Source organism: Suillus clintonianus, assembly GCF_016758775.1.
Source record: "Suillus clintonianus strain FC179 chromosome Unknown DEU56scaffold_197, whole genome shotgun sequence".
Taxonomy (NCBI): Eukaryota; Fungi; Basidiomycota; class Agaricomycetes; order Boletales; family Suillaceae; genus Suillus; species Suillus clintonianus.
In genome coordinates this window covers 26607-51316 of record NW_024539421.1, presented here as the reverse complement: position 1 = coordinate 51316, position 24710 = coordinate 26607, and the positions used below count along the sequence as shown (strand labels likewise).

The window sequence follows — 24710 nt, the reverse complement described above, 5'->3', positions numbered from 1 at the left end:
CCCAAGCCCAAAAGGTTGATCCTGAAGCCAGCTGGAGCTGCTGGTAAACGTACCGGATACCAATTGCAGCAGGCGATGGGCCTGGGAAACGACAAGCGGCAGTATAATGCACTGATGGTAACTATAGCAGACTATATGCGCACAAACGTGTCTAAATAATCCTGGCTGATATTCTAACTCGAGGATTCTACGAGACAACTCTGTAGACAGTATTTGAACCTTCAAATGACACGCCATGGACAAGATGACAGCGATGTTGCTCTGTAGTAACAAAGGTAAGTATACAAGACCTGACAGAACTTAGAACTGAGGCTGTGTAGGTGCAGAAAAAAACACGAGTTTTTGCGCAAGTTTGCAAACGCGTGGCCAGTTCGCGCCTGGATCCAACAGTTTCTCCGCAACCATACTAACAACCAAAGACATCGGCTAAGTAGCACAATTGCAGTGAGATTTTCATCCGACCTTTTCATGAATTCTCTGAATCTACACTGCGCAGTCACAGAATACCGACAGCGAGGAGGATGGGGATGAGGAGAAGTCTGAGGAGGAAGATGAAGATCTGGACGAGCTCGAGGGTGACGACATGAACGAGGACGAGGACGAGGATGAGGACCCGGCCTAGACGAGGACGAAGACCTAGATGAGGACGAGGACCCAGGCCTAGACGAGGACGAGGACGAAGACCTAGACGAGGACGAGGACCCAGGCCTAGACGAGGACGAAGACCCAGGCCTAGATGAGGACGAGGACCCAGGCCTAGACGAGGACAAGGACCCAGGCCTAGACGAGGACGACACCTTGACCAACGATGGCGATCAGGATGAGGGCAAAGCCGACAACAACATCGAAGAAGATCAGCGAGCATGGACGATGACGAAAGCCACGAGCAGGCAGACACCGACATGGCTGAAAAGCAATATGTTCCTCCCCGCCTAGTCAAGCTATCGAGAAGCGGAAGATGACTATGGTCTCCATCAGCAAAACACTAAATTTAGCACAGCTACCGTGGCAGCTTACAGCATCTTACAGCACCTTACAGCAGTTGCAGGCACCTGTAGTGATGTGTAGCGACCACGTGCAGTGCACAATGACATAACTGTACATAAAGTAGACTTCTGCAGCGCGACATAGCACCACATAGCGCGCTACAGCGAACGACGAGTAGTAGTACTAGTATTACCAGCTCTTCGAGTTGACTTGAGTTTGAACGACTTAAAAGAACGACTTGAAACAAACATTGATTCATTGAAAGAATGTACTGCGACTGCTAATACAGTAGATCCGGGATATCAAGTCAAACAGTATAGTACTAGTAGTACTGCCAGTATATATAGTCGTGCCAGAAGAGTATCTATAGTTTGAATAACAGGTCAAGGAATCGGGCGCTACCTCAGAAGAATCTCGAGTGTTTGACTCAGCTCTGGGTCGCGCTCGCAGATCCTGTATCTATTTCATAGAAAATACGTCAATAGGAGCGGTCGAACAAATTTAACAGAATACAATTACCTGCCAGTGGCCCGGGCAGTGGCAGAGCCAAGTCTACTTCCGGGCTGCGTATCACCATCAACCTGACTAGTAGATTTGCGACGACGTTTTCTAGGCTTACTACTAGTAGAGTCTTCGAGCAATGTGATGCCGATTTTGCGGACCGAATGACGTACATAACCGATGTCGATATGAGCGTCCTCCAACTTCCTCCCAGCTTCTGTAGCCTCGAACTGGTAGAGGAGCCCAAGTGCTCTATTCTGCTGGACAACGCAATCTGCGAGTGTCTTCTCCGCAAAGCAAACATCTGCTGTGCACGGGTCGCGTTCAAAACGAGCTGGGCCTTGTGTTCCTCGCTAGACCGGGCCTGGGTGTCGATGGTGTGAGTAGATTCCTGGGCAATATTGACATTTAGTACTAGATAGCGTGTATGGATGCTGTTGAACTTACATTGTCGCTGTCTTCGCAGTTTGAGTCTGACTCTGTTTTTACCGAGAATACAGGTGATGGAACTTTGTTCGCGTTCAACCCGAGAGTAGAACGCGCAACATTCGGCGTGGTCAAGTGGCGCAATAATGCAGGGGATCGGTTTCGTAGAGCGCCAATGGCCCTAGGCGTTCCAATGTGCTTCAAGTTAGAATGCAAAACACCTTGCATAGCAGTAGGTACTACAGTAGTAGACATATGTTGGGCCTCAGAGATGGACGACTTGGATGGAGTGCGATGATGGATGATGGATGTGTTGTTTACGACTGGTCCTTCTGTGCTTGAGCTGGAGACTGCAGAAAAAGGTCCTATTGGTTTTGGTGGTACTGGCACACGTTCCGGCGTGAATTGCTTGTGTTATTAGATGGGTCTGGGGCTCATGCGAGCGTTTTGATCATGATGATCAGGTGAAATCCCTGTAAGAGACGTGTCTGTTGCAGGTTGGGCACCGGAGGCCATTGAAGTTATGCTGTTAGTAGTTCAATTTTCCCGGGTCACGCCGAGAGTGAGTAGTTAAACGTGATGTGACAAATTGTACGCGAATCTCATAGTACCTACATAGGCTAACTAGCGCACAGTACAGTGAGAAACATCCATAGTAGTAGTAGGCTCTGAAAGTACAAAAGAAATGCAACAAACTAGTAGTAGTAGACCAGCAAATTCAAAGACTCGGAGTGCTGGTGCGATAGACTCGGAACAAGCGAAGATTTGAAGTACTACCGATTGTAAATCGTCAGTGTTAAGAGGAAGTTGAGTCGAACAACGGACACTTACCATTGACGATCAGCACGGCAAGAGCCCACTACTGACGACCCTTCCCCTTCCCCTTCCCCTTGCCACTCCCCTCCACTCCCACTCCCATTCACCTGCGCCTTTGCCTCCTTCTGCTGTTTCCCCCTAGTAGACCCTTCACCTTCCGGCTGAACCTTCAACTTCTTTGCTGAGCGCTCAGGCTGCACGTCGAGCAATAACCCAGTAGATGAAGAGGCCGGCGTCGTGGCGGACTAGGGGCGAGTTGTGGGATCAGATGAGGAAGAAGTTGTCCGTAATGGTCGAAGGATTCGGTTGGGTCCGGTACTGGTAGACTCGGAGCTTGTGGGTTGTTGAACGACAACGTGCATTGTCTTGCGTTTGTCGTATTTGTGGTGGCGCCAGTCAAGTAGCGGCAATATGCTGTAAGGTAGATCGCGGAGGAGATAGAGTTGAGGGCTGCCCCCCAAACGGGCTCGAATACGGGATGGGAATCACGCGCACTCTGAACTGCACTCTCCTCAAGACCCATACCCTCCATCAACGATACAATGTAATCCTTCAAGCTATCTGCGGCGTTATCCAACATGCGTTCAACATCACCCATCTGCAACACGGGGTAAAGGGTCTGTGGGGGGCGAGTTGAGGCCAAAAATTAGTAGATACTAATAAGGTGAACACATAGTACGTACCCCCTCTGCGAAGGTAGAAGCATCCTTGTTGTTGAAATCAAAGTGACCGTCCGTGCCACGTTTGTATATGCTATAGCGGACCTCGCTGATATCAATCCAGGTGTGAGACTTGATCTCCACCGGTCCAAACCTCAAGCTCTTCTTGATGCGGGATGGGATGAAGTCTTCGTAATCTAGCGCGGGAGCTGAGCGAAGTTGTTGAATAGTGGTATCCCCTTCGTTCGGTTGTTGCCATTAATTCGCTCTTTGAAGGATATGATGAAAGCGTAATCAATGTCTTGATGGCCGTCGCATGTGTTGCTTAGCTTCCGCACCATGCAGTTGGTATCTGAGGAAAGCCCGCATTCTCCAACCCATTTGGACACCGGCTTCGCTACCACCATCTCATCTGACTCTATATCCTCCGGGGGTTGTGCTGTGACGGTAAGGTGTAGATCTGGTATATTCGTCGAATCCTTGTTTTGGATGCGGTGATTGAGGTGTACAGTGGTGTCGATCAGGAGCTTGTCGTAAGGGATGGCTTCCATGAACTTGTTCACGGCCTTCGCAAGGTGCGCAGCTGGTTGTTCATGGACGGGAAGGGGGGCATGATGTATATATCTTGAGTATCCGCGAAGTAGACGAATCTGTAGTAAGAAATAAGACGTGGTCAGTGTACGCGTACGACTCAGCTACTACTCTAGTGTTTACTTTGCTCTGACTTCAAAATCTCGCTCTTCCGATGTAAATGCTACCACCACCGCGTACTCTGCAGGCGTGATATCGGCGATGACCTCAGATAACGGTAAATATGAATCTACGATACTTAACGTGTAGATCGGCCTACAATTGTATGAGGTTGAGGATGTTGGAGTGCTTCAAGGACAATGGCGCAATGGTCTTCAAGTTTGTGTTGATGAATGGTCAGGAAGAAGATTTGAATGTGTAGTAAGCGATCTGAGAAATACTAACCTAAGCTTAAAGAATTGGGATTATCCAAGTCTGTAAATTGAACCCCGAGTGTTGTCTTTATTGCTGTCTTGAGGTCTTCAAGGATTTGCTTGTCTTGAAGTTCTGTTTCCGTTGGAACATGATTATACAAGGAACAGGAGATTTTCTCGAGTTGTACACATTGAGGAGGGAGGATCAAATTCATTGAGGGTGATCTTGAGAGCCAAGATTTTGAACTCTGTGAGAGCTTAGAATAAAGAGCTGGAAGAGCCATGCCAGTGAGATTGCTGGTGACAGGCATTGAGAGAGGTAGTATGATGCTGACAACCAGTGGGGGTTGGCCTGTCAATCATCTCCATTGATGACTGGAGTTTATTAGTCAGCTGAGAGCCACGTGTCGTAAGGTAGCGCTATACAGCGCTACACAGCAGGTCCTCGTACAGTCTAGGATTGTGCAGTGTCTTACAGTGACGCATAGTATCATACATCGAGCGCAGAGTGCTTCAATAATTAATATCAACTATCATCTTCATACCATTGAATCATAATGCAAAAGACTACACTAGTTTGAGATAGCATAGTAGAAGTCTTTGTTGATGTACTTATTTAGGAAGAATGTCTGAGCAAAGTGAGCACTATTTTGTGCTGTTAAACGAGAATCAGCAACACGACCAAAGCGGGGGATAATTTGAGCAAAAGAACGAAGTTGATCTAGTGGGAGGATATCACCGAAGGGAGTCCCTGCTGATCGCATTGCACGTTTTAAAACATGCATCTGTGTTGTGCATTCCAGCAAGCTTCCATGACGCTGAGGCATAACATCTAGGCGCTGAACATAAGTAAGAAAACGCGTGGCCCAAGGGGCACTACCAGGTTTTCCTCGTGGAGGAAGCGGTTGCATGATAAGGTGCACCTCAACAACATCATGGCCTGCAAGTTGCTCGGATGTCAAACTCGGACACAAGTATACAAATGGACATCTGAGAAACATACCTTTAAGCCCACTAGTAGGCCATTGTTCACGTCCGGTGTCATCAACAGTGAAAATAGCAGCGTCATAACGCCCATACTTCCAAGTTGCGCTCGGAGGATGCGCGTTGACTGTGAGAGCAGGAGGAGTGATTGATGGGCTGTGGTACGATGCCTGCTGCACGCGTACTTTAAACCAGACCATAAGGTCATTAAAAGGAAGAGGTGCATCAGGCAATGCTCGGCGTTGTCCCCTCAGCGAGTGGACGTTCTGAGCCATGCCCTCTCGTTGAATATAGTCAGCGAGTGCTCCCCGCAAGTCAGGTAGAGAGAATTTTTCAGCGACGACATCGACTGGTATGCGTCGTATCGAAGGATCGAAATTCAGGTGGATTGCTGCTGCACCGACCACGAATGTGTGGAGAGGTCTGGCTACTTCAATATCTGAAGAGAGTTGCTCTGCCTTCTTGAAGAAATCGGTCACTACACGCTTCGGCCCCCAGAGATCATCCAAACCTGTCTGCAAGTTTGATTTGTCGGCGTGTGGATCTTCGTCGTGCGACTCGTCATGATGTTCCGAACTGGCGTCCGTCATTCGAGAAGTAGAAGCTTGTGACTGTGATTGTGAACGAGCGATTATTGATGTTGCAATCTGGAAGTTTCGACATTTCTCTCGGCGATCAAGAAACCGGCATATTTGAGCATCATAGTTGATGTTGTTGGAGGAATCTGCGGGATCCTTGATTAGGGTGATGTGAGCGTGCTCTGTGGTGTCAGCAGACCACTGCAAGAGAGAGCCGACTTGACGTATGCTGGGCTCGACACTCTGCATCAACTCCAATTTGGGTATATGCCAGTTGTCGAGGACCTGTTTGCTCTTTGCACCTCGACGTGCACCGCAAGCAATGATTTCTTGCTTGTGTTCGTGAAATTCCTCGAGGGCACCGAGAATCTTTGACAATGCGCTTCGTCGATCGTTGTCGCTTGCGATATGTAGCGAAAGTCCATCAGCGCGCGAACAGCTATCACAACACTACGGGGGGCTGCGTCGGCAATGAGAGCAACAATATAGCGTTGCATATCACGTTGGGCTCTTCCAGTGACTTGTTTAAGCTTGGAAATGCCATCCTTGAAGTGTCGGAACGTCGTGAGTGGTTGCGAAACGGAGAAGCGAAAGTCTAGTTCCTGTTCGCCAACAGCTGCAAGACACCACTTAACATCGTGATCATAGAACTCACGGTGCCAGTGATGCAGGGGTTCGGGAGTGAAAAATACATGCGGATCCGCAAGTGACCAATCACGCCAGAATGGCTGGGCTACGCCACTCAGGCGGAATGGAGCGCATGCATTAAAGTAACCTTCGACGTCGAGGGGGTCACAACTAATGCTCGAAAGCTGGTCGAGAGTCATTTTAGCTGTTCGAGGGGAGTGCTGGAAGGCGTCTCCGAAGTTTTCATACATAGCCATAGTGATCGGTGAGGTCTTTCCTCGGACACATGCGAGCATGCATGCCTCGGGTGTATCGACAATGTACGAAGCTAAGGGAGTGAAACAGTATCTGAGGTTCCCAAAGTGGGTCCGACATCATCCGGCCCGATGCGTGCAGCTTGCTTGAGCGGCTCTAGCACGATATCTAGACACTGGTGGACTAAGCGGGCTTCAAGAACACTCTGCATTCCGTTTCACTGGATGCAGAAATTCAGCAATTGGAAGCAGCGCTGTTAGGAGGAAAGCATGTGAGGATGCCTTGTTTCGAGTTGCCATCTTGATATTGGCAAGGCTGATCAGGAGCGGGGTGAGCGACACGTCCACCAGTCATGTTGGTGATGTTTGGTCTTATCAGAGGACAGTATGATGCCTAACAATGTCGCACCATCTGGAAGTTGTGACTACGATGAGATGTGAGAGTTAGCAAGTTGGAGACCATTGATAGTCAGGTATGTATTACCTGCATCGACCATGCTGCGTCACCTGTCAGCCATTCATTGTAAATTCGTGATGTGCGTTCCACTGTGTGATATACACGTTGCGGCGTGACATCTATTTCTTTAGCAAACAACGGGTGGCTAAAAAGCGATTCGATACAATCCAATGGATCGCGCCAGTACAAATATAGCGGCTGTTTTGTTGGGTGAGTGGTTGAGACTATGCGGTACTGCCACTTCGGAACAGGAGGTAGCAGCTCAGCACGACCACGCAACTCCTTGGCTGTACAAAAGGAGAGAGACAATGCTTTAATCTGCGAAGAAATCAGCACTTGTGACGGTAACATGCCAGCTGACTCAAGCCGTACTAATTCGAGCTCCAGGAACTCATCTATGGCGGCCATACTTAATGACGAGCACAGGAGAAGAAGCTGCCGAGCTCCCAGTCCTGACGGGATCGCGAATGGATAGTAAAGGTTTGTCCTTGCGATATGCTGAATAGGGATCCATATTAAACCTGTCCCAAAAGGGTCTGGCCGCGCCGATACACTTTCGCAGCGTTCCTGAAGCGCTCGACGTAAGGGCTTCTCCGAAGCTTGGGCTGCCCAAAGGCTCTTCAACCGACCCTGGCAGGTCACTCTCCAAGCCCACCACGCCTCCCTCGTCACCGTAGAAATAGCCCGAGTCATTCAAATCCTGAACATGCACCATTTCCTCACTATCAACTTGAACTTGAAAAGGGCTTGGTGTTCTGGAATGACGAGGGTTGGATGACGACTCAGATGGGCCGAGAGTTGCGTGCTGGTCCGCGAACTGTGAGTCTTGCAAGATTTGCGCTGCATCCTCAAGCTGATCAACCCATCGTAGACAGGATGTAAGGGGCTGGCTCAGGTGTCGTGAAACAGCCCAAGCGCTCTGAAACTCTTTCAAACAGTTAGGGCAATTAGTTGTCATTGAGATTGAGCAGGGAGTCGGGACAGAGGTACTAGTGCTGGACTTTGCTACTGTAGTACTAGTACGTAACTCGTGAACGTGTCGGTACGATTCGGATTCGGTAGTACTACCACTTAGTAATTAAGCACCATGCTGGTACCTACCCATGGATGCTGTAACTATTATTTAACCTGATTTTGAAGGTTCATCTTCTCCATCACTCGCCTACTAGTCGTGTGCTTACCATGGGCCGACAGAGGGGGCAACAAGTCGGAGTCCCGTCGCTTCAAGTCGTTGAATCAGACATCGACAATGAACCCAGTGACGTCGGTCCAACCTCCCCGTCGTCGTTCCAACCGACCTGGTGCTGGTGCTGGAGGAAGGAATTCTCAGCTAGAGAAGATAGGAAATGCTCTTCAGACTCCGGCCAGAGCACCTGGAAAATCAAAGGTTCAGAACGTCGTTGTCCCGTTTGATGAACCTGAAAATGCGATGGCTCCGGTGGCAAAGAAGAAGAAGGGAGGAAAAGCTCCTCGGCAGCTTGAGACTCGGAGAAAACTTAAGTGCAATAGTAAGTACCTGCTTGGTTGATGTTCATTCCTGAAACTGCATCATCACGGCGGTACTAATGTTTGGTATTTAGCAGGAGGCATCCGAGTCAAACCCTAGTGCTGCAGGTCCCACACCTGCTCTACACGTCGCGGATACGGGAAGGTTTGGTTTGCAGGGTCATCCAGTTCCCTCAACATATGTTGGTTCCAAACCACTCCAGTCCCACCAAACGGATCCTCAGCCTGATTTAACGATATCTCCTGCCCGGCCCTATGTCCATGATCATGGTACCTCTCAAGGTGCTTCTCGCAGCGTCTCTTGTGGTATTTCTCGTGGTGCTTCTCGTCGTGGTGCTTCTCGGCGTGGTGCTTCTCGCGGTGCTTCTCGAAGTGTCTCTCACGGCGCCTCTTATGGCGCTCCTTATGACCATCAGGCTGATGAAAGTAGAATTCCAGCTGTCCAGCATCCTGCTGGTGCTCGTATTGTTTCTCGTAGTGTTTCTCATTCTGTCGTCAACCAACGCTCGGGCTCATCTATTCCTATTCTCAACACTGCTGTTCAGCGGGAGCCATCAGCGACCATGACACCCCACCATACCGTTGCTCGCACTCCTCCTGCTTTCGGTTCCTTCGTCAGTCAAAATATGACCATCGTTGAAACTGAAGAAGGTCATGAAGAGGCGGACATTGAAGAGGATGAAGATGACGTTGAAGAGAATGAAGATGACATTGAGGAGGGCAGAGATTTTGCAGAAGATGATGGCGTTGATAACGAGCTTGAGGGTGGAGATTTTGCGCAAGACGATGATTTGGATGAGATTATGGAGCACGAGGAGGATTTTTACGGGAGTGACACCGTCATGCACCCCCCACATCACGGTGATCAAACCTATCGTGGCAGCACGCAAGCAAGACACCCTACGCAAGCACCTGATCATAGCGTGTGTTCACAGGATGAGGATGAGGATGGCGCGGGAGTGGCTGGCATGGACCGTCATGATCGGAATAACCACACCACTAGCAGGACGGCGCCAAAGCGATCCGGTCTACAGAGTACTAACAAACAAGTTCCGAGTCTTTTGAACGCTCCCGTAGTCGTAAGTACTCACCCATACTATCGCCATGTATTGACACTGTTTTTCAGCCAAATATCGATTATGATATCCTCCAGGCTCACCACACGAAAAATTGTCGACCACGTTCTCCGTCCCCTACGTATTTGAGCAGTGCACGGAACCACCACCCGAAGACCAAGCGTGCTTGCACAAGAAACTCCCAGTCAAGCGATGACCGTGACTCTGACCAGCAGGACAACTTGGAGGATCTCAATGAGGTCGATATCGATAGTGGGAGGCGCCACCGCACCAAGAACGCGAAGGGTGCTGCTACCAATCGTGATGCAACTAATGTTGGGTTCTACCCATCACTCTGGCAAAAACTCCTTGACCGCGCGAAGGCTAATTTCAGGCTCTATATTGCTACTTCAGTCCCATTCCCCGACAAAGAGGAATCCATCGGTGGTACCGGAGTCTGTGGTGAAGTGATCGCGGAAGCGATCGTACAGTGGCAAGAACAGAAACGCAAACTCGAGAAAGGTATTTTCTTTTCTCTAATTACAGTGTTACCGCCCACTGACACACATACAAAGGCTACTACCCTGAGTTCAAAACGGGGATGGCTACCGTGGTGAGTGCTCCGATTTTTACCAAGATATATTTCCATTAACTAAGTCACACGGATCTAGGTCTTTAACGATGCCGCAACATTCCGCAGCAAGATCAAACAGATTGTACTTACTGTCGTTCCGATGGTATATGAACTCGCCCTCGGCATCAACGGGAATACAACTGATAGCGTCAAACTCAAGGCAACCGCTTTGCTGAAGAAAGCAATATATTTGCGTGGCGAGCCTGATTCTGAGGTACGTTGTTCGTCGTCCTTGATATTCGATTCTAAACATCTAGTAGGGTCGTGCATCTAACTTTGCAAACGACGCAGTTCGCATCGTTTGCCATAAGTCATTTTATGACAATGGATCCAAATCGCTAAAGCATTTCGCCGAGTTTCAGAAGACCATCCCGCCCGCAGCGCTCTTCCTCGTTGGGACTATTGTGAGTGCGCCTGTAGTATGCTTAAACTTGAAGTGCATTCACTGATTCTGAGTTTATCCTAGATTCGCAATGTCATCTGCATCTACAGTAAATATGGCCAGGTGAATCGCACCAAGCAGACGCCTATCGAGGATTCGGAGAATGCATACGATCGCATTTCTACGCTGTTCAACCGCACGAACAAAGACGCGTATCACGGGCCGAAACTTCGTCAAATGCTCAAAGCTTGGGCATTGGAAGGCATGTAAGTTTCGGCATGATTTTTCATGGCAGTAGCAGTATATTGACCATCGAGTTAGGAATGTACATGGCGCCGGCCTTGGTGATCACGAAGGTGACGACAGCTCAGAGTGGGATGTTGATCTCGCGTAGTTTTACATACTACTACTTACTAGTCCTATCATTTTATTTTGAATTGAATTATCATTGGCTTCGTATTAATGCGCTGCTAGCATGCAAGAACAAAAACTATACTAGCAGTACTGGTAGTGTAATAAGAGTGCTATGGAACACCATACACCACTGTATGACACTGCATAGCAGGTTTGTGCTATACAGCGTCATACAGCGCTACAGTGTTGTGCAGGATTGTGCAGCGCTGTGCCAGCTGTACCCGACTGCACAGCATGACACATCCGAAGCACACACTACGGCTCGGCTGCACATGGGGGGACCTTCCTGCGAACCCTGAGTCACTGTACGGCAATATGCAGTGCCACATACCCCATTTGGGTTTTGCTGATGTATACAGAACTACACAATTTGGCCTCACAGTCACAGTCACTGTATCTCATTCGTAGATACAACTATAACGGATATTAAGCATCAGGTGCGTTATGGCAGATTGAAATGGGAAAAACTAAATAGGTCAGGTGTTCATGCTACAATTCCATTGCAGTTCTTGCGCCTCGGAGTTGGTAAACAGACTCCTCATTACCGTGGTGCCTCCATCGATAACGGTCCAAAATAAAAATGCGATTTAGATGATGATCTCCACCTCCATCAGGCTATACGATCATTACGATGGCTCGGCAACGTGCTCCTTCGTTTCGTTGGTAGCCTGATGCTGACATTTTACGTGCAGACTGTCATAGACTTGGGCCCACGGAAACAATTGCACTGAATGTGAGCGCTTTTTTCCCATCACCGTTCGGTAAACTCCGCACAATGCCTTTTTCATTCCCGATCCTATTCGGATAGACCATTCTTGTACTTGACTTCCATAAGCCCGTAAGCTGGACGAAACCTGGCAATATGCTACACTGTTCTGCGCGTAGAGTTAGGTTCACCCATCCCCATTTCTGATGAAAGTGCCACTCGGACGGTCCCGTAAGTCGCTGAAAATATTCATGCTGGCTGTCACTGTTGACCTAACGCCTATGATAGAACGATTGTTTAATGTCGCACCCCTATTTCGCGCGATGACCAGGATGGGATACAATAACCCTGTCTAATGACATAAAATACCTGAACGGGTGATGCGAACAGAACCCATTTTCATCACAGACAATCGTTACACAGCGGGGGTTTGGGCATTTTACCACTTTTTGCCACCAGTAAAATTTCAATCAAAAGCAGATCTCGACCTGGCTAGAGCATTCCAGACCTAGCCTGGAACGCTCTGGAGAACTCTATATTGCATTTTGATTGAAATTTTGCGCGAGATAAAATGTTGAAACCGCCGATGTGTTAGTGATTGGATCATGATGGAAGGTGTCATCACCCCCGATAATCTACTTCTGCGACTGTTCGACTTGTACCCTTGTTCGAAATTGGGATGACGGGGTAAGATGGGGGGTCATTTTCTACGTAATGTAGCGGTCATGAACGATAGGCCGAACCCCTAATGATACTCGAGCATCAATGAAGAAGGCTCCAATAGAATCTGATGTATGATATGCTTAAAGCTAAGTGAGTCGTGACCCAAGACTGTGACTCAAACGAAGTGCGATGCTGATTTCGGCGTATAGACCCAGGTATAAAAGTGCAGTAGATTCTGCCATTAGTTTCTATCAATAGCCCTTCTACCACTCAGTACTCAGCACAAGCAACTATTAGCACAATGATCCGCGACGGCCTATACTCGATCAAGAATATGTTTCAAGTCGACAGGTATGTCGCCATGGCGGGCGAGGACAATGACTATGAGGTCGTGGGCCAAGACGTCCCTGATACCGTCTGTTTGTCTCGTTACAGCAACGTGCTTCTTTGCTCATCAACACCTATAGATCAAGGTCCTGGTCGTAAACAAGGTTTTGGGTCTTGCGACTCTCTTTGATCCTATGCAACAGAAGTTTATTTGGATCGATGATGGGGTTAGTCCATCTGATGTTGATAGATGCGAGCTAACAGTGTAAAATGATAGTCAAACAGGGTCGTAGGCAGGGACGTGCCTCAGGAGCTCCAGTTGTCCACAGAGGATGGAGAAAACTATGTGTAAGTGTGTTCTTCAGTTCCAGTGGTTCCGAGAATTCATCCGTCCCCTTTATCCCACAGGATCCATAAGCAAGACATTGACAGCGTGTGTGTTCTCAACAAGAACGGAAAGGGGACCCCGGTTTGTTTTTCACTGGTGATTTATTTTTGGCTGTATGGACTAACATCACTTCAGATCGTGACTGAGCCAGCTCCTCCCCCAGGCGTCGAGGGCTACAAGAGGAAGTACTGGAAGTTCTTGCCAAACTAAGTTATTTCGGAATGTAATGAGACCTAGTTGCCGTTGCTTTAACTTGTACATCAAAGAATGCTTGTATGATTAGCCAATAGTCGTCGTGACGTATGGAAGACGGGACAAACAGATGTCTTTCTCGGGCGGGCGTGTTTCCCATTCCGGAATCCGATAATTTCTGTGCAGCCCTTGTATGCTGCTCAGCGACCGGAACGAACTAGCGGCAAGGAAAAACCCATCAAGGACCCCACATTCTGGACTCGTTTCGTCTTGTTCGTCTGCTGCGTATCTACTCAACATACCACCGATAGCCATTAATAGAGACACAGCACAACCATCTTTTCATCTAGTTAACAATGAGCATGTCTATAGTCTACTTCCGAACTCGTGCACGAATAACAATATCAACCATTATACGCCCCAAACACTCGACATCCAATACTTGCAAAGCCAATTCGTAGGATTCCCGAGTATTAGGCACTGTAATATGTATATGTCCCGTGAAGAACCAGATGTTCCCCAAGGAGTGACACCGACTCAAGGCGGACAAACCGAACTCAGGCTCCAGCTCCAGGGGGAAAAGCCCTAGAACTCATCCGCGCAGTGACAATCACAATCCGCCACAGGGCACATACCACGCGAACGTGCACCGTCTTCACCAAAGAACCAATCAAGAATATGCGATGCATGTCCGCCATGCCGACATGTCTGGCAGATGACGATCGCTTCGTCGATAGTGTCTGAGGTACCAAGTCAGCCTGGCTTCCGACATTTGTCTATGAAGATATCACCTTGGTAGGCCGCCTGCGAGTGCGCGAGTTCAACATCACGCGTGGAATCTGGAACGATGCTCAGTGTCATCAAACAGACCGAACACCGCGGGAGAGCACGACTGCAGTGTGGACAAGCAGTAGGCTACCAAATCACTCAGCATCAGTACTTCCCACATCCAACAAAAAAAAAACAGCACCCACCCGTCCCTTTTGTGTCTCCCCCAACACAGGATTCATCGGCTTCGAACAATAATTACACCGAATCAAAATCTGCTTTGGAGCCCAATCAAACGGCGCCAAGTCACCACCCAACACCGCCTCTTGCAGTATCTGCCCCCGCTCAACATCAAACGCAACGCGGTGGTGGAACAGCTTGAAGCCGTCCAACAAGTCCCTATACGTATCTAACCACCGCTCGGCCCGAGAGTCTGCAAATTTGGCAGGGCATACATGGGCGGCGAGGATAGCAGCGGTTTGCACATCGCCCGTGCGGTCTACGTAGCTCTGCAAGATGTCCATGCCTACAGGGGTGAGCCCTGCGATTATGAGGCCTTCGATGTCACCGCGTGTACAAGCCCGGTCGGTCGTGCGTTTGAGGTAGGATGAGAGCGTGTCGTCTTCGAGAAACTGAAAGGCAATCGAAAGACGCTCCCGCAGCGGAAGCAATTCTTCCTCGAGAACCTTGAGCCAATCCTTGGAGGTGAGCTGGGTAAGCATAACACGGAAGTACGGATCTTCAAGGCGGACGATGAGGCGCTCGGCGTGGGTTCGCACTTCGTTGGATGGTGTGCTGCCAGCGCTGGGGATAAGTGCAGCAAGAGTGCCTGACACGATATTGTGTATCTCATCTAGGACATCACATTAATCACCAAACAGACCAAACAGTCAGAACGAAACATATGCATACCTTCACTCCGCATAAGCAACTCCAGCGCCTTGTGATACTGTCGCACAAAGACAAGCCAACACGCAGCTCTTGATTGCTGCCCCTCCTTCTCCCACCTACAGGAAAAGCTCAACAATAAACACAACAAACACATGAATCACACTTGCCTTCTAATCCTATGACTCATCTCCTCCTCCCCAACACCCCATCCACAGAGATGCAACGCAAACAGTCTCTGTTCAAGCTTCTCTGTATTACGCACGGGAGGTTTCCAAGGACGTCCCGAACCCGATGTCCGTCGGGCACATAGAGCAGCAACGGCAGCAGTAAAATCCCCATACGCAAAATCATCAGGCTGCTGTCTCATTCGCGTCAAAGGGTCGAGCGCAGCAGGAGTAGATAACGGAGAAAGACTAGAATCCCCCGGTGAAATTTGAGGTACAGTCAAAAGGCCGTCAAGGATGCTAAAAGACGATGCATTCGACTCAGGGACCTGAGGCAGCGCTGCAAATCCTTCCCATAGTCCCAAAAGCCCTTGGTTTGAGAATTCATACCCGTGTAATCTTGATGTCGGCGAGCATACGAGTTCACGGGAATCTGTGGGAGTTGAATATGACATCTAGAGTTGAGATGTTCTAATGGAACGCACGATGTATCCAAGCCCATAGCTCTGACAAGGTCGTGTCTGAGCAAGAGTCTTCCTGTACGACTTGAGAATTATGCTTCGGCTGAAAAAAAAATCATGCTCAGAACACACACGACATGACACTAAAAGCATACAACTCACGTTTGCTAGCCCATACCCACGAATAGTGCGCCGACGCATCGTCATCGAAATATCATCTTCCACCACTTGATACACGCTCCGTATCGAAGGCTTCCCTCTCGGTGAACTCTTCTCTCCAACTTGTCGATGTCCTTTTATTTTCGGCTCATCTGCAGCCTCAGGTCTCGCAGCCGTCTGAGCACCAATACTACTCGGGGACGCAGACAGCTCAGACTGCTCGAGCGGGTAGTCTCGAAACGAAGCTGGACTATATGTCCTCGCCTTGACCGGTGTCGACGGCACGCCCTTACCTTCCAAAGCTGGGAATCCATCTTCATCGCCCCTCCCAAACGCTGGCAAGTTCACCGTTTTCCCGCGTCCCCGAGTCGTCGTCGTATCCTGAACGTGTATATCCCATGGCTGTGGTGGAACCCCACGGTCCTCGAAGCCCGGGAGCACCTTACACCCCAATCCAGCCCCAATCGCCAGATCCCCGCGTGCACTCCACGACGCCTGTTTCGGCGTATCATGCACAGCATAAAGTTCAAGATCTCCATCCCTATTCACGACCATAACCTGCGAAGTAAGCGAAAACGCTTGCTTGCTCGGGACGAGCGCGAAAGACGCAAGAGGTTTACGAAAGTTCGTCGCTTCAATCAAGATCATATATCAGTGCGTGCACAACTCACAAAAAAAAACATGAAAGAACATACTTTTGCGCGTATCAGAAAGAACAAGCGCTAGCCCCTCCTGCGCCTCCACATTACCATGCCTCAACCCAACGCCAGCACCACCACCACCACCAGTACCACCACCAGCATTCCAAGGCGCCCAAGACCTCTTCCCAACCGCAGCCCTACTCAGCGACGACTCCCCCGACCTCTCCCCATCCGAACAACTCTCCCCCCCATGCGCAACCTGCAAATCCCAAAACCTCACATACGCCGAATCCTTCTCATGCACCGCAAGCACACCCCTCCTCGAGCTCGAAAACTCCACATGATTCACAAACCCATACCCAACCCCAACCCCAGCCCCCGATCCAAACCCCGACCCAACCCCACCCCCAGCACCCCCACCGCGCACCCTCGCCCCATCAGCAGCCGCATCCCTCTCCGTAAACGTCACAAGCGGCACCGGCAGCCTCCTCACATCCCAAACGGACACGACCCCATCGCCCCACCCTGCGATCTGGTGCGCGTCGAGGGGTGAAGTCGCTATGCCGTGGACTTTGGTTGCGATGTTGGTGGTGGCGGGGACGGGGGTGCGGAGGTCGAAGAGGCGGAGCCAGCGGGCGGAGATGCCTGCTAGGAGGAGGTGCGTTGCGTGCGGGAGGAAGGCGAGGGTGGAGACTATTTCGGTGGGGGCGTGTTGTTGGAGGATGCGGGGGTCGGTGCGGTGGTGTCCGGGTCCGGGTTCGGCGCGTGCTATTCGGGGGTGGGGGTGTGTGCTTCCAGCTCCAACTCCAACTCCAGCTGTTGGTGGTAGTGGTTCGACCGCATCTTCTTCTCCACCCCCACCCCCATTCACATGAAGACTAGTAGGCGAGAGAAGCGCAGTAGCAGATTGGATATCCCAAATAACAAGACTCGCATCCCCCCGGACTTTATCAAGACCCACAGCAAGATAATTAGGTTCCGTAGAACAAAACGCAAGAGCGTTACACGACCGGGTGTTGCGTACTGGGAGCGTGACGACCGGTCCGCTGGAGAGCACGCCGCCCCGCGCGAGTTTGGTGGATTCGAGGCGGATGAGGTCGACGCGGCCTGATGCTGAACCGACAGCGAAGAGATCGTCGAATGTAGGGTCTGGAGACCATGCGAAACACTAGAGGGAAAGGGTCAGAGTATCTTGAGTTGAATTGATTACTCGAGTGGGTGGAGGGCGAACCTTCATGAATTGTAGGTCGTTTTGTGACGTGATATGGCGGATTTGGGATTCGTCGGGTGCCCATTCGTACATTGTCATCTGAGAGCCTCCTCCGACCATGAACTTGTTCTCCCATCGTGGATGCCAGAGCAGTCGTTTCTCCGCCTGAGCGGAAGGGGCCATGCTAGCGGTGAGCCGTGGAAGTTGAAGCTCAAAGTAATCATTCCAAAAAAGGCAATAAACGGTTTATCGATAGACAGCAAGAAAATTGACATTGAACGATAGTAGTACACTATATTTCGCTACTGTATATGCTCTACGCATCATATGCATGAATCAAGGTCTAATCAGAAACTAACCCCTACATTACGGCTAATTTTACGAAACGCAGACTCGAAACAATGGCACAAACATTCTAATCAACATCCATCTCGGGTGGCCCAGGAACCTCCTCCTCCCCCTTCGGCGGCCCCTGCGCCCCCGTATCAGGGGTCTGCGTCCCACTCTGTGGCGTCTGCGTCCCAGGGCCATTAGGCGTGCCCCCAGGCGTAGCCTCCACCTTAACAGGCTTAGGCTTCGCCTTCGTCAAAATCGGAACCGCGAAATAAATCACCTCCTCCCTCTTCTTCAAAATCTCCGCACTCGTCAGCACAGGATCCACATTCTTCGGCCTCTCAGCCTGCCGTGCATTCTGGTCATCAAGCCACTTCTGCACCGTCGCGCATTTCTCGACAACTTTTTGCTTTTCGCTCTCGCTGATGTGTGCGAATTTGTCATCGGCGGAGGTCGCTTGGGAGATGTAGTCGTTGAGCGTTGCGCGGAGTTGGGCCATGGCTTTGGGTCGCTCTTCGGCTTCGCGGTAGCGCGCGACGATGGCGTCGCCGACGGCTTTGAGGGCGTCGAGTTTGGCGACGTAGGCGGATTTGGTGGCGTCTTCGCCTTCATCGGAGTATAGCCAGTCTTCAGCTTCTTGGAACATCGCGTTGAGCTTCTCTTTTTCAGCAGCTTGCACATAAGACGAGTAGCGCTCGTCGAGCTTGGCGCGCATGTCGTAAACATACTCCTCGAGCGCGTTCTTGCGGTCCTGTGGATGCCATCAGCACACATCAACACAATCAGTCATAAAACAAACCTCGGTGTCCATGACAAGCTTATCAGCAGCATGCATCTCCGCCTCCTGCTCTTTCAGCTTCTCAACGACACTCGGGTCAAGCGACGAAGTGCGAGTAGAGAACGGAATCTCATTCTTCTTCACAATCCGCTTCTTCTTCGGCGCCTCACCACCATCCACCTCCATCGCCTCCTCGCGCTCCTCAATCTCTTCCGTGTACGCAGACTCGAAAGACATGATCCCATGCAAATTCAACCGCGTCTTCAACTTTACACACGTAAGATCGCCGTTCGGCGAAGGCGGGACAGCATTCGCCGTGAACCGTGCAATCCACGGGTTAATACCTCCAGGCAGACCCGCAGGCTCTACATACTCTGCATCGATCTCAAACGGCTCCTTGCGGTAGAACGTAAGGATCTTAGTAGACGGGATACCGTTTCCACGGGGGAAAACGACAAGCTCGGTGTCGTCGTCTGGGTCGGAGGCAGCGCGTTCCCAGCACACTTTGATCGGGTACTGGTTGATGTCGTGCACGTGGAACTCGCGCACGCGGAAGGTGGGGGATTGGAAGGCGGCGGCGAAGGTGGCGCCGCGGGCGATGGCTTCGTCTTGGTTGAGGGTGGTGGAGAGGACTTTGCCTCCGAGGGCTGCTTGGATGCGGGCGCGGACGGCAGGGATACGGGTGGTGCCACCGACGAGCTCGACGGTGTCGATATCGTCGATGCTGATGCCTGATTCGACGAGGGCTTGTTGGAGGGGTGCGGCGATGCGGTCGAGGACGCCGGAGATGAGCTCTTCGTATGTTTCACGGTTGAGCTTGGACGAGGCGTCAATGTCGTTCATGAGTGATTCGACGTTCAGGGGGGCCTCGTTGTTAGCTGAGAGGACCTTTTTCAGTTTCTCGCAGCCGGTGAGGAGACGGAAGGTTGCTTTGGGGTTGGAAAGGACGTCGATGTGGTATTTGGCGTTGAATTGAGCGGCAAAGTACTGGATGAGAGCGTAGTCGATATCACGACCACCTAGGTGGCGATCGTATGCGGCTGCTTTGACGGCTAATTGACCTTTGGAAAATGCGACGACTGAGACGGACATGGTGGAATGGCCAACGTCGACGAACATGACGTGTCGTGGGTTTTCTGGTTCGGGGAGATCAAGTTTTGTGATACCGTAACCGAGTGCGACTGCAGTTGTGTCGTTGATGAGACGAAGTGGGTTGAGACCGCTAATTTGTGCAGCGTCGATCATAGCTCTGCGCTGAATATCGGTGAACCATCCTGGGACGGCAATGACGAGATCAGAGACTACGGTCTTGAGCTCGTTTGCTGTGATATCGCGCAGCTTGCCGAAATACATTGCGACAAGCTGTGTAGCAGAGAAAGTCTGCTTTTCGCCGCGATATGTTACCTAGATGGAAAAGATGAGTATGAGATGGATTAATTGATTATCGGTAGCTCACCTCTACGCCGACTGTTCCTCCGACATCGACGAGGTTTGCATTGAGGAATTTCTTCTCTACTGCGACATCTGGATCCTGGAGTGTTCTACCGATGAGACGCTTGAGAGCTCCGATTGTGTTCTTGAAATTTGAGGTCTCTTGAGTTTTTGCGGATTCACCGATAGAACGTTGTTTTGGGCCAAATGCGACGAGAGATCTAGATAAAAGAGATGAGCTGAATACGAGGATCTGGGAAAGAAGCTGCTAACGGTGTTGCACGATTGGAAACCTCGTTTACAATGATATCGATACCGCGATTTCTTGCTACACCGATCTTTGGATAAAGAGTGAGTAGATGATCTAAGCGAAGATGGGAAAGAAGGAACCTTGCTGTGAAGCGTACCGAAGTCGACACCGACGACAGACATTTCTTTGAAAACAAGTCTAAGGAAGGATGAAAGATGAAACGATGGCGGCTGGAGGGACTTGAGTTGTTGTTTTTAAATGCAAATTGAAGGTGATTGATAGATGCGCATTTTGATATCTCTTTTAGGAAATTTCACCATTATTCTACAAAGTTCGATAGTTTTCTGTGCAGCTAACATGCTTGGTAGTATGGCATTGAACTAGGTTACGATCATAGTAGAGATGTAAAAATAATGTGGACTAAAGTGAGAACGAATAAAGTTGAAATCAGATTTTGGATAAAAGTGGAAGAGTCTCCATCTTCTTTACTCTCATCACCCTCTGCCTCGTTGGTAAAGCATGCTTTTCACCTTTGATTGTTGATCGAACTGATCGATCTTGACTAGACATTCCAATTCGGACCCCAAAAAAATGTCAGCAAGGCAAAATAAAAAGCGCAAGGGCCGAAACAACGTCAATAACCGCGAACGAACAGTCACAACTTTCACAGAGGACCCAAACACTTCCTTCCTTGTCCCTCTACCAAGTGAAGAACCTGCTCTCATGTCTTCTCCTTTCTCTGGAGCTTCAACTTCGGCTACCAACACCAACAACAACTTCCAATCTTTCGGCTACAATTTTCATGCGCACGGACCACATCCGCAGCAACAGGCACAGCAACAACAACAACAACAACAACAACCACCTTTCTTTTCTACTCAAGTCATGCTACCCCCAGGCAAAAACGATCTTGAAGTACTTGAAAATTTAAAATCTGTCATCAAAGAAGGTCAGCACGAGTTCTATCGTGCAATCCCTCAGCCAGCTGCTCTCGCTAGCCTCTATTTGGGCCCAACTTCATCTCAGGTCCCGCCACATCCAGAACAGCTTCCTCAAGATTATTATAATCACTCTGCTTACGATAACTCTTCTGACGACCCAATCCCTCCTTCAGATTCAACAAGGAGGCCTACGGATACACCCGTAGTCAGGAATTCTTCTTTGACCGCTAATGTGCTTATTTTTGGTCTCACCCTAACCCTCCCTGTTCACACGTGTTTCTTTTTTCAGACAACTCCCCCACCTGGAGGTCAAAAACCTGCAAAAAAGGTTGAAGTTCCACTCGAAAGAAAGATGTCAACAGGTCCAGATAACATCGATCCTCCAGGCGACCATCGCGACAAGATTGACACTCCTCGTACTCTTGGTGACCGTTCTGGTGAGTATACCACTCGCCCTCCAGTCGACTCTTCAGCACCAAAGTCCACCTACGATGGCAAAGACGGACTCTCTCGTGATCTCCCCTTGGACGACAGAAGGGTCCGATTTGATGCAGAACGCCGTCCTCTCGATACACGCCCAAACGGTAATGACCCTCGACTCCCTCCAAGGGATCAAGCTTTCCTTGATAAAGACAGAGACAGAGACAGGGAAAGAGAACGTGAAAGAGAACGTGAATGGGGTCGTGATCGTGACAGAGACCGTCCTCAATACGGTGGTCGTTCCTATGGACGGAGCCATGCTCCCAGACCTCCCCCAGAACAACGCCACTATGAGCCACGATATCCATTTGACAGCGCCCCTCCTCGCCGCTTTGATTCAAAAGACGACTTGGATGACAGGCGCCCACCTCAGACGCGCCCTGACGATCGCGGTCCACGCCCATCAATCGATGATAGGCGACCGCCTGTTGATGACCGTGAATCTCGCAGTATGATGGTTGATGACCGCGATCGTCCTAGTCGAGTCACCCTTGACGATCGTCAAACGAGAGTCGCTGGCTCAGTTCATAGTTCTGAAGATCGCACTACAAGACCTCCGCTTTCACCCGATGACAGACCTGCTCGCCTTCCTCCCACCGATGTGGCACGTCCACCACTTCCTGTGGATGTTGATCGTTCTCGACCTCTTGAAGAGAGAATTTCTCAACAACCAGTCCCTTCTCTCCAAGATCGTATCAGCCAGCCTGGCGCTCCAAGAGTGGAAAACCGTGTCACCCACCAACCGAGCTTGGAGGAGCGCTTATCAAATGCACCTATTGCCGCTTCTGATGCCCGTACTAGCCCTGTAGAACCATCACGTGTACTGCCTTTGAGTGATCGTCCTGCTGCTCCTGCTGACCTCCGTCCTCGTCCACCTGTCAACGATAACTTTGCACGCCCAGCAACTCCTCCCCCTCGCACAAGTGGTTATGTGGCACCACCTCGGGCGGCATCTGTCGCTCGGGATGACCTCCGTGGACCCAAAGATTCACCACCAGTTGCTCGTGACACGCGCGATCTCCGTGCAAGGGATCTCTCACGGGAGAGATCAGACGTAAGACCACCTTTCCGCTCGGACCTTGACAGAGGGTTCGGTGATGATAGGCGCTCTGATGCCATGGATACTCGTCGCTACAGCCCACCTCCTTCGGACGTTCGAGGCAGGAGTTACTATCCTCCGCGGTCACCACCTCGGGCGGACGTACCATTCGAAGCTGATTCGGACCGAAGGTTTGCGACTGCTGATCAGCGAGACTCGTTCGATAGGCGGCGTGACTGGTATGGAGCTGCCGATGATGACAAGTCTCGTCAGCCTGCGTGGAGACCCTATGATAGAGAGCCCCAGAGAGAACGGTATGACCGCGACGCACCACCACCTCCCAGGTGGGAAGCACGTGAACCGGAACGGAGAGCACCGTTCCCCAGTTCCCCAGTCCGTCCTATTGATTCTTCCCGTCCACTGAGCTCGCGCCTTGGAGATGGGTACCCGCCCCCCGTAGACGACCGTTCGTATCCACCCCGAGACTTCGAGCGTCCCCGCTACACAGGTCCAGATAATGATCCCCCCTTTGTCCGTGGCGTCCGTCCGCGCAGCCCGAGTCCGCCAAGAAGAGGCGGAGCGAACAGTTCTCTAGACGATATCCGACCACCTCTCAAGCGTGCACGCGAGGACCCACCGTACAGCGGTGGTGGGTACTACTCGCCTCGCAGACCGTCGATGTCGATGGGTGATTACCCACCTCCTCGTTCTGCTGCGACGCCGCCACCAGGGAGCGGGACGAGCGGTGGATTCTATGAGTCGCGCGGTGGGCCTCCGCCGCCGTTTAGTAGTGCTTCTGCTGGGGTTGAGAGGGAGTATCCGCCGAGAGAGAGGCCTGGTGACGGTGGTCCGCCGTATGGGGCTGCGTACGATAGGGATACGAGGCCGCCGCGGTCGCCCCCTCCGAGAATGTATGGACGGCCTTCGTATAGACCGGATCCTAGGGATGATCGGAGGTATCTGCCGCCCCCTCCACGATCTGGTTGAGGTGTGTGTTTGTGGGTTTGTGTGGTGTGGGTTGCTGATTTCGTCAGGGGGTAGGAATATGTGTGTGATGTACGAAGGATTTATGTTGTGAATTGAGTTCCGTTGTTTCTTGAATTCTTTTTTTTTTCTGTCTATGCTTTTTCTGTTTCTTTTTTTGTGGGATATCATCGCTCATGGCCTTGGTATCGTACATCTACCTGTCATATAGTCTAGATGATCCAGAGTTCTCTTTCATGCAGAGTTGTATAAGTTTTCTGCTTCATTTGTGCTCCATATATATGTTTGAGATGTAAAATGCATATTCGATGTTGATGTACGCGTTATCCCAATCCCGATACGTCCCAGGACCATAGTATTCAATTGTACGATTGGTTTGTTCGATGCGTCCAGCGCTAGCCTGGCTCGGTGTTTAGTTACTGCGGTATTCTTATCAGCCTGAGATGCTCGTGGCATTCTCAGAGGGCGCCTGTGGTACTTGAAACAACAACGTCATCTATTCTCCTTGTATCGTATTTCTTGTACGATTCATTCTCTGTATCGATATGCCTGGAGGACACAATCATAACAATCGTGGGCATGGGCATGGATCCCCTCGAGGCCATGGCCGAGGGCGCGGAGGAAGAGGTGGTGGTGGTCACGGTGGACACGGACACGGGCAAGGACACGGGCAAGTTCAT

At 50.5% G+C, this 24710-nt stretch overlaps 8 protein-coding genes across 8 annotated transcripts; 4 read left to right on the top strand and 4 right to left on the bottom strand.

The window, feature by feature from the left end:
- Window positions 1-235: 235 nt before the first annotated feature.
- On the top strand, window positions 236-936 carry DEU56DRAFT_920081 (uncharacterized protein; the record flags this gene model as incomplete). The annotated part of the gene is made up of 5 exons (XM_041358385.1): window positions 236-275; window positions 305-316; window positions 371-444; window positions 497-575; window positions 623-936. The coding sequence occupies 5 exons, from the start codon at window positions 236-238 to the stop codon at window positions 934-936; spliced, it is 519 nt and encodes a 172-aa protein (XP_041200956.1).
- Window positions 937-1385: 449 nt separating this feature from the next.
- Window positions 1386-4644, bottom strand: DEU56DRAFT_920080 (uncharacterized protein; the record flags this gene model as incomplete). The annotated part of the gene is made up of 12 exons (XM_041358384.1): window positions 1386-1440; window positions 1507-1740; window positions 1791-1879; window positions 1936-2257; window positions 2746-2975; window positions 3050-3349; window positions 3414-3494; window positions 3544-3657; window positions 3728-4039; window positions 4115-4186; window positions 4240-4292; window positions 4365-4644. 12 exons carry the CDS (start codon window positions 4642-4644, stop codon window positions 1386-1388), a joined length of 2142 nt encoding a protein of 713 aa, XP_041200955.1.
- Window positions 4645-4905: 261 nt separating this feature from the next.
- DEU56DRAFT_874448 (uncharacterized protein) lies at window positions 4906-8191 on the bottom strand (the record flags this gene model as incomplete). Its single annotated transcript, XM_041355957.1, is given in 10 exon segments — window positions 4906-5273; window positions 5337-6228; window positions 6258-6727; window positions 6847-6850; window positions 6896-6960; window positions 6980-7092; window positions 7125-7201; window positions 7261-7551; window positions 7606-7720; window positions 7755-8191. 10 exon segments carry the CDS (start codon window positions 8189-8191, stop codon window positions 4906-4908), a joined length of 2832 nt encoding a protein of 943 aa, XP_041200954.1.
- A 291-nt stretch (window positions 8192-8482) lies between these two features.
- On the top strand, window positions 8483-11204 carry DEU56DRAFT_920077 (uncharacterized protein; the record flags this gene model as incomplete). The annotated part of the gene is made up of 8 exons (XM_041358383.1): window positions 8483-8741; window positions 8848-9818; window positions 9866-10316; window positions 10370-10407; window positions 10466-10642; window positions 10689-10832; window positions 10895-11076; window positions 11132-11204. 8 exons carry the CDS (start codon window positions 8483-8485, stop codon window positions 11202-11204), a joined length of 2295 nt encoding a protein of 764 aa, XP_041200953.1.
- A 1375-nt stretch (window positions 11205-12579) lies between these two features.
- DEU56DRAFT_985379 (uncharacterized protein) lies at window positions 12580-13806 on the top strand. Its single transcript, XM_041360066.1, has 6 exons — window positions 12580-12743; window positions 12803-13008; window positions 13061-13147; window positions 13198-13268; window positions 13329-13389; window positions 13444-13806. Exons 2-6 carry the CDS (start codon window positions 12895-12897, stop codon window positions 13516-13518), a joined length of 408 nt encoding a protein of 135 aa, XP_041200952.1. The 5' UTR covers window positions 12580-12743; window positions 12803-12894; the 3' UTR covers window positions 13519-13806.
- Window positions 13802-18048, bottom strand: DEU56DRAFT_975179 (uncharacterized protein). Its single transcript, XM_041359574.1, has 9 exons — window positions 17816-18048; window positions 16639-17752; window positions 15947-16575; window positions 15809-15887; window positions 15327-15756; window positions 15181-15275; window positions 14475-15121; window positions 14292-14415; window positions 13802-14240 (listed from the first exon to the last, which is right to left on the bottom strand). The coding sequence occupies exons 1-9, from the start codon at window positions 17975-17977 to the stop codon at window positions 14086-14088; spliced, it is 3435 nt and encodes a 1144-aa protein (XP_041200951.1). The 5' UTR covers window positions 17978-18048; the 3' UTR covers window positions 13802-14085.
- Window position 18049: 1 nt separating this feature from the next.
- Window positions 18050-20971, bottom strand: DEU56DRAFT_843934 (heat shock protein 70 family). Its single transcript, XM_041355086.1, has 5 exons — window positions 20727-20971; window positions 20610-20674; window positions 20362-20557; window positions 18927-20309; window positions 18050-18878 (listed from the first exon to the last, which is right to left on the bottom strand). The coding sequence occupies exons 1-5, from the start codon at window positions 20766-20768 to the stop codon at window positions 18210-18212; spliced, it is 2355 nt and encodes a 784-aa protein (XP_041200950.1). The 5' UTR covers window positions 20769-20971; the 3' UTR covers window positions 18050-18209.
- A 47-nt stretch (window positions 20972-21018) lies between these two features.
- DEU56DRAFT_843929 (uncharacterized protein) lies at window positions 21019-24376 on the top strand. The gene is made up of 4 exons (XM_041355085.1): window positions 21019-21098; window positions 21153-21759; window positions 21817-24034; window positions 24081-24376. The coding sequence occupies exons 2-3, from the start codon at window positions 21178-21180 to the stop codon at window positions 24031-24033; spliced, it is 2799 nt and encodes a 932-aa protein (XP_041200949.1). The 5' UTR covers window positions 21019-21098; window positions 21153-21177; the 3' UTR covers window position 24034; window positions 24081-24376.
- The last annotated feature ends 334 nt before the right edge of the window (window positions 24377-24710 follow it).